Genomic DNA, 13,016 nt, shown 5'->3' on the forward strand with positions numbered 1-13,016 from the left:
AAGAAAATCTTACACAAAGTGGGGCAAAGTCATCTTATTTGCTGGGAGAAGGGGCTAGAAGGAAGGAAAATTTTCAATGACAAATACATTCATGATACTTTGCGATAAAAATAATAAAGTGGCGAAAAATATTGATTTAGCAAAAGGGAACATACATATTTTTATTTGTAGTGCAATTGCTAGACTATTGATTGATATTATCCGTTTGTTTATGTCAATTGTTTCAGCACTTACATTTTGTTAGCACAATCGAAAATGGTACAGTTGATACCCCAGGCAATATGGTTATTTACTGCGTTTTTCACTAATGGTAAGTACATATTTTACTCAGTGTACAACACACATTTGCTACTAAAATTAACCACACCGTATTATTTTTTAATTTTACACAACCATGACAACGTAGTACCCATGAGATATTAGAAGCCAGGCATAAATTACCTTAGCCGTATTTGGCACAACTTTTTGGAATTTTGCATCCTCAATGCTCTTCAACTTTGTACTTGTTTGACTTTACAACTATTTTGATTTGAGCGTAACCGATGAGTCATATGTAGACGAAACGCGCATCTGGCGTACTAAATTATAATCCTGGTATCTTTGATAACTTTTTATAATCAAAATCCTGTAATAGCAAGTCAGTAAATAAGTATAAGATGTTGGTGAATTAGTTATAATGGACCTTGATTTAGTATTTCTATGCACTTTTCATGTCAAATATATATAGAAACGTTAGGAACTGCATCAGCAAAATGGAAATACACAGGTTATTTCGATAAAGCTTAACTTTGTCTTAAAGAGTTTGAACCTTGATATCGTAAACTTTTCAATATTATCAACGAGAAATTATAACCATGATAAAGTTACACTCAGATTAGGACGGACGAGCCGACTACATAGCTGACTATTCCCTCTGCTAATAAGAGCCAGCAAAGAATCACCATGATGACATCGAAACAATGGTAAAAATGAAAATAATTCTTCATAAGTTGATTGTTACCGAACGAATGCATAAGAGTCAAGTAAGCTTTTTTAAAAACTGATACAAATTTCAAACATTTACAAAAAAATACAATAAAATCAGATAGGACATTAAAAGTTTGTTATAACAAGTGATGTTCCTCGATTTCTCTGATCATCAGCACTCCGAATGGGATACATTTAATTACATTTAACAGTCAATGTCTACTGTCTATTATTTGTTTCCATCGCTTTATCAATGGTAACAACGTCCTCTCTTTTGACATTTTTGCATGATTCGTTGCTAAAAATTATGCACTTTAATGAAGCCGATCCAGTAAAAAAAACATATATTTTAGAGACAAGTAGAATTCAAATAAAGTTACTTTCTGGAACATCAGCGTTTCTGTTATGGTAAGTGATGCACTTTGAAGACAAACACGGTATTAACGCAAACAACGCAAATTGAGCTCATTTGAATTGTTTTACCTTTGTCTTTTCGTGGCCTCTTTAAACTGATAATGCGGTATGGGCTTTACTCATCGTTTAATGCCGTACGTTGACCCATAATTGTTAATTTCTATGTCATTTGTTTTTATTGTTACGAATTGTCACACTTGCAATCATACTGCACCTTCTCTTTATTAATTATCCTATCAATCGACCACACCTGTTTTGAAAAAGTCATTTAAAGTTTTGTTGGCTAATTCGTTTATAACATGTATAAGAAAACATTCAGTGAAAACTTTACTAAAGGTTGCATAATGAAAAATTGAAAGAAGTTCGTAACAGAACTTTAATCATTTGTTTCGTAACTTTTAATTAGATTAATTATACGTTTGATATATGTATCCAGGTACGTATATTCAACACAAGATGAAAAATATGATACTACTGGTGTTCGTTGTAATATATATGTTATTGCTGACTATGTCAAAAGTAGCAAATTTTGCTCATGAATCAAAGAATGTAATTCATAGAAGAATGTTAATTTGTTCAGTTTTGTCAATAGTTTAGTTTAATAATTACTAAGTGTCGTTTTATTTTAGGAATTGACTCATATTTTTGCAAATATCATGTTTGCCTTACATGGACAGTTAGTGAGATAGAACTCAGTTTAAAGTGCAGAGTTAGTAATTTGCATTTCCGAGTTGAAATTATAGATCCATCTAATAAACTTATTGGAGAATGCTATCCTGCTCAGACAAAATCATACTGTGATACACACTCTGATAATGCGGTACTTGCTCAGAATGTTACAACTAATGAGACTACATGTTTAATACGTGGAATTATAAATGAAAGAATGAATGGAAAATGGAAATGTCTGCATGGTACAAATAAAGGTTTAGCAAATGTTGATGTAACAGTTCTGCGATATAAAGGTATAATGTGGGATTAAAATATACTGCATATTGTTTTCACTTAACACAAAAATTTGCAAACAGTGCATGATCAAGAACTACTGAAATCGACATATACTCATCGATTTGATTGTTTTTAAACTCAAAAAGCAAATGTTTTTCTGTAGTAAGCTATTAATAGATATTGAAAGAAGTATTATTTGAAATTTACCCGATAGTGTAAAACTTCCTGTTTTATCTTCCTTATTTCAGTTCTGATCCATTTGAAGGTCGTTCACGTATAGCTTGATTCGCGTTCCGTGTCGTTACGTTCAGTTAACGTTGTTTTGTTTAATATTAGTGGAATTAGTTCATGTTGTCCCTCTCTGTGCTTTATATATTTAATGAGCTAAAACTAAAAAATATTTTTAAAGCAGTTGCCTTTTTTCCCTTCATATTTAACACGGAGAAGAAAATGTTAACAGATTTTTGCAAACTACAATTATTTCGATTTTTAACCTGTATCCTGATGATAGCAGTAATACGATTTTTTCCCCGCGGGGACTTGTTGTTTTTTCTTAAGGTACAAAGTACTATATTCAAAGCATAATATCATCCTATTCAGATAAAGAAATAATAAAAAATATGTCATCCAGGCGATACTTTTGATGAAATTTTTGTTATTTTACTGCAAATATAGTATAACGTAATTTTACAGTGGCCATGTAATATAGGAGCTTCTGTGAACATATAGCATTGCCTGTTTATTAGATGTTTTCCTGAACATACATAAAGTAATTGCCACTGCATGTTAGCAACCAATACTAATTAATCGCCCGAGTTCATAAGTACACTAGGTTAAGTAATTACTATACTATTGCAAACAATGCATTTTTGTCAAGAGCAAGATAACAAAACAGTTGTAATACATATGTATACCAAGTCGACAATAAAAAGATTTAATTTTTGTTTTTATCAAACATGATACCAACACCAATAACCAACTCTAATTTATTAGATACACCAATCTATCAATATAAAATCATCAGATGTGTTGCATACATAAAAGGCATATGCGTGTAATGAATTGAATGGAGACGACATTGACCATATCTTATCTATATCGGTTGCACATACATTGTACAAATATCACTTGACATCTGATTCTAGAACAGCACTAGTTTAATTTTCTACAACTATAATGTAATTTACTTTGCTGAGAATGATGATGATAATCTTTGCATTTGTTACAGATGGAAAATGCAGAGTCATGTTGTGGTCAGTGATCGGTTACTTTGGAGCAATATCTCTATGGTTAACATTTCTGTCCGTTATTCCAACCCAACTTAAATGTGTAGAAGGTATTGTTGTATACTTATAAACATGGAAGTTAACGTGATTGATTCTCAAAAGATTAATTTAATCATTTACTCTGAAACCACACAAGCAAATACATGAATAAAGTCAACAGTAGTATACCGCTGTTCGAAACTCATAAATCAATAGAAAAAACAAATCCGGATAACGTATTGAAACTGAGGGAAACGCATTAAATACAAGAAGAGAACAACGACAGAACATTAGAATGTAACATACACAGAAACAAACAAACATTAAACTAATTCCGATGAGAATAACTAATATAAGATAAAAACTAAATACATGAATTTGGGATAGAAAAGTACCGTGACACGTCTTATAGTAAGGTGAATTCACTCTCAAACGTTAAAATGTAACACATACAGAAACGAACTATAATATAACAAAGGCCATATTCCCGACTTGGTACAGGACTTTTTTTTAAAGAAAAAAATGGTGGGTTGAACCGGGTTTTGTGGCACGCCAAACCTCCCGCTTAAATGACAAGGTAAAATATAACATTAAAATGACAACATATTATTGCAGGACAACAATATAAATAAATAGGAGAACATATCGGACAAAGAAACACATCTTATCAGGATGGATGTATTCAATTTATAAATATAATCTATCTTTAATGTTTAATTGTGTAGGGGATTTATTTTCCTTTACGATATTTAATTGATATGAACTTTCTTAGATATATACCTTTTCTGTTTATTCAGTGTTTATCAGACCGCATACATAGTTTAAAATAGTGCATTGACTTAACATATCAACGATATAAGGACGAGGCTTAGAAACAGGGAATTTCGAGACTCTGCTGAGCTAATTCTCCGTTTCGGGCCGAATCATTATATCGTTGATATGTCAAGTCAATGCACTATTATTGGCTTTATACTGCAATCTAATAAAATAAAAAGGCATCATATCATGCAGGCCGAGAAATATACAACACGATGAAATGTACTTTTCGATGGTGAACGAATCTGTTTAAGAATGAACTAAAATATCAAAAATAAGCATAAAACATAATGATTTATAACTTGCAGACCAAAAATATAAGCAAGTGAATTATGTTTTTTTCAAATAAAAATTGCAAAAGAAATAAGTTTGAGTCGTTGTATACATTGAAAATAAGATCAGGTTGAATAGGTCGTATAAATAATTTTAAAATTATAATTTCGGCAATTTCTATTTAAATATTCATGAGGAAAAGTGATATCATGTCAGTGACTGTATATGACATAGAAATATACGGTCAACGCATTTTGACTGCTCAAATAGAACGAGTGTAGTATAAAATGATTTAACCAGATTCAGCACACTTTGTTAAATGATCTTAATTGTGTTTTTGTCAATTTTTGTAATACAAAGTGGCTGATGCATCTTATTCAGATGAAACAGTCATTTGGTATCGTAGATCATCTCTTCGATTAATTTTATTTAAAGCCAGAAAATTGTTTTCTTTATTGTCAGGTTTGCACAAACATGTGTTTTGTACGATCATGAAGAAAACGAGATTACTTGCAGGTTGGTACTAATTATGTAATCAAGGAAAAGTCATAACCTCTATTCAGAACCAACAAACGTAACTATATGTAAAAGAAAACAAGCAAAACCTTCTAGACCTATGCGAATATGAGTTATTATATTTTTTTTTCGTTATCTACTGTTGACTTTAAAATTATTCAAATTACATATGTTGTTTTACCCCGAAAGTTTTACTGTCTTAGCCAGCTTTGGTATAGCATTATTGACATTTCTGGTTAGAACATGGTCAATACTTTATCTAGGATGATGTTTTATCACATTTCGTCCGTAAAAGTCTGTTGAGTTTTCAGAAAATGAAAACAACAATGTAAGCGTCCGAAACCTTTCTTTTAACGCACGAAGACGAATATTTGAAAGCCATGTTTATCTGTTATAGATAATGCATATTTTAAGGTTTTTCTTGTCGTAGAACACACCGAGGGGTGTCGGGATTGATCAAATGAAAGACCGACCGTAGGGAGGTCTTTCTTCGAACAATCCTGACACCCGGAGGTGTGTTCTACGACAAGCAAAACCTTAAAATATGCATTATCTGACTTATATACCGTCAAAAAAATATTATATTTTATAAAGATTAGTAAAATTTAGCATCCTATTTTACCGACAACACTAAGTGGGATATTCCTTTCTAATACGTCCAGGTTTTAACACGACCTACGGCTTATTAAGAATGTGAAATAAAACTCACTAATTAATCTAGATATAAACCTTTTAAAATTTTTTATCCATACACAATAAAAAATATTACTGTAACTGCATGAAGTAAGACACAAATGTATTGTTACCATCCGATAACGGTGCATGGCAAATACAAGACACATTGTAAGTAATTTATTGTACCACTTAGCTTATGGAAAAGGGGGAGGGTATGTTTTTTTTGTCTATTTGTTATGTCATTTCTGTCGCGGAAATCAAAAGTGGTTATTTTTTTAACAATTTTAATTGAATCGAATGAAAAATTCAGAAAGATTGTCTTTTGAATAGCAATACATTTTATTAACAGATAATCAGGATATAATTATATACCCTCCGCACCCGACCCTTTTCTGAGTTACGTTAATATTATTTAATAGAATATAAGATTATCTTATTAGTTGATCATTTGATAGAGTAAAAGGTGTACATAAATTTAAAAAAGTTAAGAACTGACACAAAGACGAATATAAATACATGTAGGTCACAGTATGATTTCCTATTCAGCGTTAATTGTCCTGAACATGCATGAAATATTTGCCACTGGACGTTAAGCAAGCAACTAAAAACCAACCAACCTATTCAGTGTGATTCAATATGATTTTCAAAATCTAACACACGAATATGTTAAATCTGCCTTTTTATTTATGAAAGTCTATATTAAAATTCATCTCACATATATGATAATGTTTCTTTATCGTAGCGATAAATTAACAAAACTTCACGTTATTTGTTTCTAAAATTAAAATGCGGGCAATGAAGGTTTCTTTTACATCTATCATCGATTGAACTTTAAAATATAAATTTCCAAATCGGCAACAAAAAACTATCAGACGAATTAAATTTTGAAGTAAATTATATTGCAATTTTATCAAGGAAAATAATGACCTCACACAGGTCATTATTTTATGCCTTTGAACATATTTCATTGAAACATGGTATCGTCCGGGTTGATTCTGAAAAAGAATGACCCGTCGTTCTGAAAGAAAATAACTCCATATAGGTATATAACGTTTCTTAATGACTGTATATTTTTTGTTTGTTTGTATGTTTCTTATTTAGAATAAGGCTTTCAGTTTAATTGCTGGAATTGTTTCGCATTTTCATATTGGACCTTTTAAAGCCGACAAAGAAATGTTACACATGTATTACATTGTATGCAGTTTGGTCTGATTGTATATAGTTTATAGTCTCTTGAATATTTCTAGCAATAGACATTTTAACTTTCAAGATTAGATATTGCAAAATATGTATGGTCAACACTTCTTATAGTTATTACGATCCAACTTAACTGTGTAGAAGGTACATTTGTATAACTGTACACATGATGGAGTTAGTAATGTTGTTTCTCAAACGATTTGTGAACAGTATTTACTCTGATACAGCTAAAGAATAATCATGCAATTTATAATGATTAATATTTTTCACAAGACGGAGATTTTGGTTATAACTTATTTACCTTGCTAATTTTGTGCTCACAAGTCAGCATAAAAATATCTAACAATATATTAAACACCTTTTTTTTAAATGATGATTGTGTTTTTCAACTTTTGTAATGAAAAGCGGCTGATGCATCTTATGTTGATGGATCAGTCGACTGGTGTCTTATATAGATTTTTAATTAAAACAATAGAATAGAATATATCTCTATTACACATTAAAAATATTGCAATTATGTTTCAAAATTGTTTTCTTAATTGCAAGGTTTAAACAAATGTTGCAAGAACATGTCGCAAACGAGATTAATTGCAGGTTAGTACTGTCTTTAAGGTATATTGCATTTATGATAAAACTAACCCTAATTTGAAACGGAAACATTTATTTCTAGAATATCTAGACAGCTAAGAAGTAAGAAAAATCTGTGCTGGTATGAAATATTATTATTTCTTTTGTAGTTTACTGTTGACTTAAAAATCAATCAAAATACTTATGTTGTTATATCCCGAAGCATTGATTGTCTTAGCCAGCTTTGGTATAGCCTTATAGACTATTTTTTTGTTTTCAATGCTATACCTAGGATGACGTTTATGAACATTTCTTCCATAAAAGTATTTAGACTTTGCCAAAAATGAAAAAAAAAACTTTATGAAAAAAATGAAAACAAATGTCTATGGATTTTAAGCGTCCAAATCATTTTTCTGGATTCACCTTCATCTGGAACGCCCGAAGTCGATTTTTTGAAAGCCACGTATATTTTGTTTGTTCATGTCTTACTTATTTGATTTTCGTATATTGATTTGCACTTTAAGCACCTAATAGTCTAGTTTATAGTCTTTTGAATATTTATACCAGTAGAAGGTTTATCTTTCGACAAATAGAGGTAAACATTGCTTCTGGCAACTCCGTTTAAACTGTATTCAGCGTTTATATCCACGTGGTCTTGACCAACTAAGCTTAAGCTTGTCTCGATAATGTATTTAAAATTATACCAAAGTGTATAATGTGTGGTTGCATGTTTCATATTATAGTAATACATAGCCTCCACTCATATAATTAGTTACTTATGAAAACCTTAGTGTTTGTTGTCCGTGTTACCGTGTTACACTTATATCAATTCAAAATTTCAAAAAGAAAATCTAATTTTAGTTTTTGGAATTTTTTTCTATAAAAGTTTTTAAATTATGATATAACCAATTCTTTTTTAATTTATTTTTTAATTGTTTCATCAAGAAATTAAAAATTTGAAATTATAAACTTCGTTTTAAAATATTATAATTTAAATATTAAAGCAAACTTAAAAAATGCTAAACTTAAACTGAGCGTACAGTTTTGACCATTTGGCTTTTTCAAGGTTTGATTTTTTTTATGTATAATGGAAAAAAGAGATGGACTCAAAAAGGGATACCTGCTACATGTGCGAAACTAAATAAGAATAGAATGTTATGAAATGAAATTTACCCAAAACAAATCAAGACAAAAACAGTAATTTCTGAAAAACTAAATATATCAAAAATGATAAAACAAGAGGCTTCCGAATTACATGCACAACACGACGGATTTCATACTTGGAGGAGGATCTGATTACTCCTCCAGAGCAATTGAGATCTCCATATTTTAATGGAGTTCTTCATGATCAGTCTTTAGTGTTCTATGTTGCGTTTTGTGTACGTATGTATGTCTATTGGTCTTTTTACTTTTTACCCAAAGCATAGTCTGTTTATTATTTTGGTTGATATATACTTTTCCGTTATTGCTTTAGCATAATGTTGGTCGTTATTTGCGTTATTTTGATAGTTCATGTAAAATCATAGGTAAAATGTCCATTCAAGATATTGTATTTTCGAGTGATATGAAATGCAGTCGGATCGATTAACCGCTATTGCACAAGTTCATGAAACTGTTGTTCTGATTGCTATAGATATTTAAGGCAAACAATATTTCCTTGAATTTAACTTAAAATTCAGCGTTTTACATTGTCCTGGCCATTGTGATTTTTATAGTTCGTTCTTATGTTGTACTGTTACACCACTGTCCAAAATGGCAGGGAAAGGGGGGGGGGTGGCGGGGGAGGGAGTTGTCCCGCTGACATGTTTTACCTTGCCACAATATGTTTTTACATGCCTGTAATCCAGTGGTTGTCGTTTTTTGATGTGTAACATATTTGCTTTTCGTTAATTTTTTCTTACATAAATAAGACCGTTAGTGTTCTCTTTTGAATAGTTTTACATTTGTAATTTCGGGGACTTTTATAGTACTATGGGCTTTGATCATTGTTGAAGGCAATTCGGTGACCTATAGTTGTTAAATTCTGTGTCACTTGGTATCTTATGGAGAGTTGTCTCCTAAACAATCATACAACATCTTCTTTTTCATATTAAGCCCCGAGTACAACGGATTCAATTTAATCTCCCGCTTACTTTGTATTTACAGTCAGTAATAAAATTATCGGTACATTTAAAAAAAATAGGGGTAAGAAATCTTATGAATCGCAGAGAAAAATCAGAAAAACTAATATAAATACAAATTTTCTACTTAAAGAGAACGTACCGCAATAAATTAGATTACAGTAACTGAAACCGTAATCGACCCACGTACTATTTTCGATTGGCAGCATCATTTGAAGCGAATAAAATATCCAATGCAAATTTAAACAACCCGTTTGTATAGGCGCTGTATTTACCTTCACCCAGAACGCTCAAAGCTGGATACTTAGAAGCCAAATAAATATAAGAACCGAAACAATTGAAGAGCTGTATGGTCGAAAAGGAAATAAAAATTATCAAAATCCATCTAAGAGAAACGTTGGCCGAGAAGTGGAAACCTGAGTTTCTTTATGATTTATTTATAAACGGCTTTTTTTTAAAATGATTGATGGTTGACAGTAGCAAATATTTCATGCATGTTCAGGACGATAAAAAAATTATAAAAAAAATGCAATAAGAACGTTTATATTCTATAATAGAGTATGTTCAGGAACGCAGGTCGGCAAATTTAGATCGTAGCTGAAAAATGAGGGTACATTGGATAGGAACGCAATCAAGGAACGGTTCGTAACTGCGTACTTGTATTTTGCTCAAAGTTGATGGTCGCAAGATGATTTACAAAAGTGCAAATACAGATACAGAAATTTCCCTTATTTCAAGCTTAAGAAAATCGCATATCCCGTTTCCTTATTTGCTATTCAAAATTACATGCAGCAATAATCACAATATCGACAATTAACTTCTGAATATTGTTCATTTTGTAAGTTAATCAAAGTGTGTACATATCAGGTATTACTAATTATTTTTTAGACTTAAAGAAACATATTTCTCTTTTTTATCATGTGAATAAAACAAAAGATGGGCAAAAGATAACAGAGGGCAATCAATCTAGTATGTCGAAAATACACAGGAAACGTCATTGCTAAAAACGAAAAAGACTAATAGACAAACAATAGCACACAAAATACATCACTAATCTAATGACTCAGCAACACGAACCGTACCAAAACAAGGAGTGATTTCAGGTGCTCCGGAAGGGCAAGCAGATCATGCTCCACGCGCGCGTGTTGCTCATGTTGTTGCAAACCCGGCAATAAGTAATTCGGAGGATCACAAGTCAGCATCTTGTTTAATTAAAATGAATATTTTAAAAAATTTAAAAACTAAAAAAACTTTAAAATTTCGATATTTTCAAACTTTGACAACAAATCAGAAAAAAAAATGAAAACTGAAAACTTTTTGAATTTTGAATTGATAAGTTATAAGGAACACAAACACTAGGGCATTGACATACACTCGGTGTTGTGTCAGTGTAATGCACACGTAAACTTAACACAATTACGTTCCCATTAATAAAACTAAATGTTCACGGTGTGCTATGATGAAATATTTAGAAATAGGCAGGACAGGAGTTTTGAGTAAGAAAAAGGCAGGATGAGACACTTTGCCAAAAAAAAGGCAGAGATAATTCAGGATAATTTAATAAAAAAAAGCAGGACTGCATAGTGTGAAAAATAAAAACGCAGGCCAGAGATAACAACTAAACAAAAATGCAGGACAATGTTTTTCATTCTAGCCAGGTATAAATATGTGAACAAATTTAATGTGAAACCAGAGTACATTACATAAAACTAAATGTAAACATGTTAACTGTACATGGCGTATGTTGTTAACACGGCCTAATTTTATGAGTGGAGGCTATCGGATGGTGTATCAATGAATATCTAAAAATTACTATGCAAAAGCAACGAAGAAGGGAGCAGCACTTTAATTGTTGTTTTACGTCTCAATTTCTTAGGCAATTCATCAAAACTAGCAATAGTTCATCTATCACATGAAATGTTATATGTTATAAGCTCAATGCATTCTTATGTTACAGCAATAAGTTATAGTCAAATTTGAATCTGCATTTTTACTAATAGAAGCCAACTCGATTGTTGAAAACAAATGGATTTAGGAAGCAACTTATTTTGTAGCTTGTAAAGGGATTGCCTTTTTAGTACTGACAGTTCTGATTATGATTATATTTTGGATACTTTCAAATTTAACAGACAACAGCTGTAAATGTAAGTATTTCCTATAAAGTTTTCATAAAAAACCCAAACCCAAACCGTCTTTGTTCAATTGTATTCTTTCGAATTTCTCTACTTTTAAAGTAAGCCGTCGGTAATTCGATTGTATCAATTACATTACACATACCTAAAAAAGAAAATGTGGTAAATAGTTATCAAAGGTACTTGGATTGCCAATGAGACAACTAGATATAAAACAATGTGGTGTGAGTGCCAATGAGACAACTCTCCATGCAAATAACAATGTATAAAAGTAAACCATTATAGGTCAATGTACGGCCTTCAACATGGAGCCTTGGCTCACATCGAACGACAAGCTATAAAGGGCCCAAAAATTACTAGTGTAAAACCATTCAAACAGGAAACCAACGGTCTAATCTATATTAAAAACGAGAAACGAGAAACACGTATACATTACATAAACAAACGACAACTACTGTACATCAGATTTCTGACTTAGGAAAACTGTCCCAAGAGACCAAAATGACAAAGAAATAAACAACTTAGGCTACCGTACGGCCTTCAACAATGAGCAAAGCCCATACCGCATAGTCAGCTATTAAAGACCCCGAAATGACAATATGAAACAATTCCAACGAGAAAACTAACGACCTTATTTATATAGAAAAATTAACGAAAAACAAATATGTAACACATAAACAAACGGCAACCACTGAATTAAAGGCTCCTGACTTAACCCTCCCCTAACCTGGGATAGTGGTATAACAGTACAACATAAGAACGAACTATAAAATCAGTTGAAAAAGGCTTCACTCATCAGAAGGACAAAAATTCAAGTGAACGTGGCCGGGTACCTGTACATCCCAACAACAAAAAGACACTAGGAACATATCTCAGAGTACTCGCAGTTATCTGACAGCTAGTTTAACCAAACTTAAAAACCAAATCTTTATATCTATGGAAACAATTTATGGTAACTATATCCCTGGTTTAATAATTTACCAGTAATATATATATTAGGTTCGTTAAAATCAAAAACGTCACAACAGACACGGACATAGCGAACGAGCTGTGAAATATTAACACCGTAAGATGGTGCCAAAGGAACACCACCATTCTGTTTATCAATAAAGAAGACTTTATCTAAG

General features: G+C 31.5%; 1 protein-coding gene across 1 annotated transcript in view; it reads left to right on the top strand.

The window, feature by feature from the left end:
- Positions 1 to 231: 231 nt before the first annotated feature.
- The window catches only part of LOC143081742 (uncharacterized), a 46,296-nt gene continuing 33,511 nt past the window's right edge, over positions 232 to 13,016 (top strand). Inside the window, exons 1-6 of the mRNA XM_076257467.1 lie at positions 232 to 310; positions 2,010 to 2,345; positions 3,557 to 3,664; positions 5,145 to 5,198; positions 7,617 to 7,664; positions 11,812 to 11,901. Of these exons, the coding sequence (XP_076113582.1) occupies positions 256 to 310; positions 2,010 to 2,345; positions 3,557 to 3,664; positions 5,145 to 5,198; positions 7,617 to 7,664; positions 11,812 to 11,901 (691 nt within the window). The 5' untranslated portion in view covers positions 232 to 255. The remainder of the gene's footprint in view (positions 311 to 2,009; positions 2,346 to 3,556; positions 3,665 to 5,144; positions 5,199 to 7,616; positions 7,665 to 11,811; positions 11,902 to 13,016) is intronic.

The sequence above is a fragment of the Mytilus galloprovincialis genome, chromosome 7 (assembly GCF_965363235.1).
Source record: "Mytilus galloprovincialis chromosome 7, xbMytGall1.hap1.1, whole genome shotgun sequence".
Taxonomy (NCBI): Eukaryota; Metazoa; Mollusca; class Bivalvia; order Mytilida; family Mytilidae; genus Mytilus; species Mytilus galloprovincialis.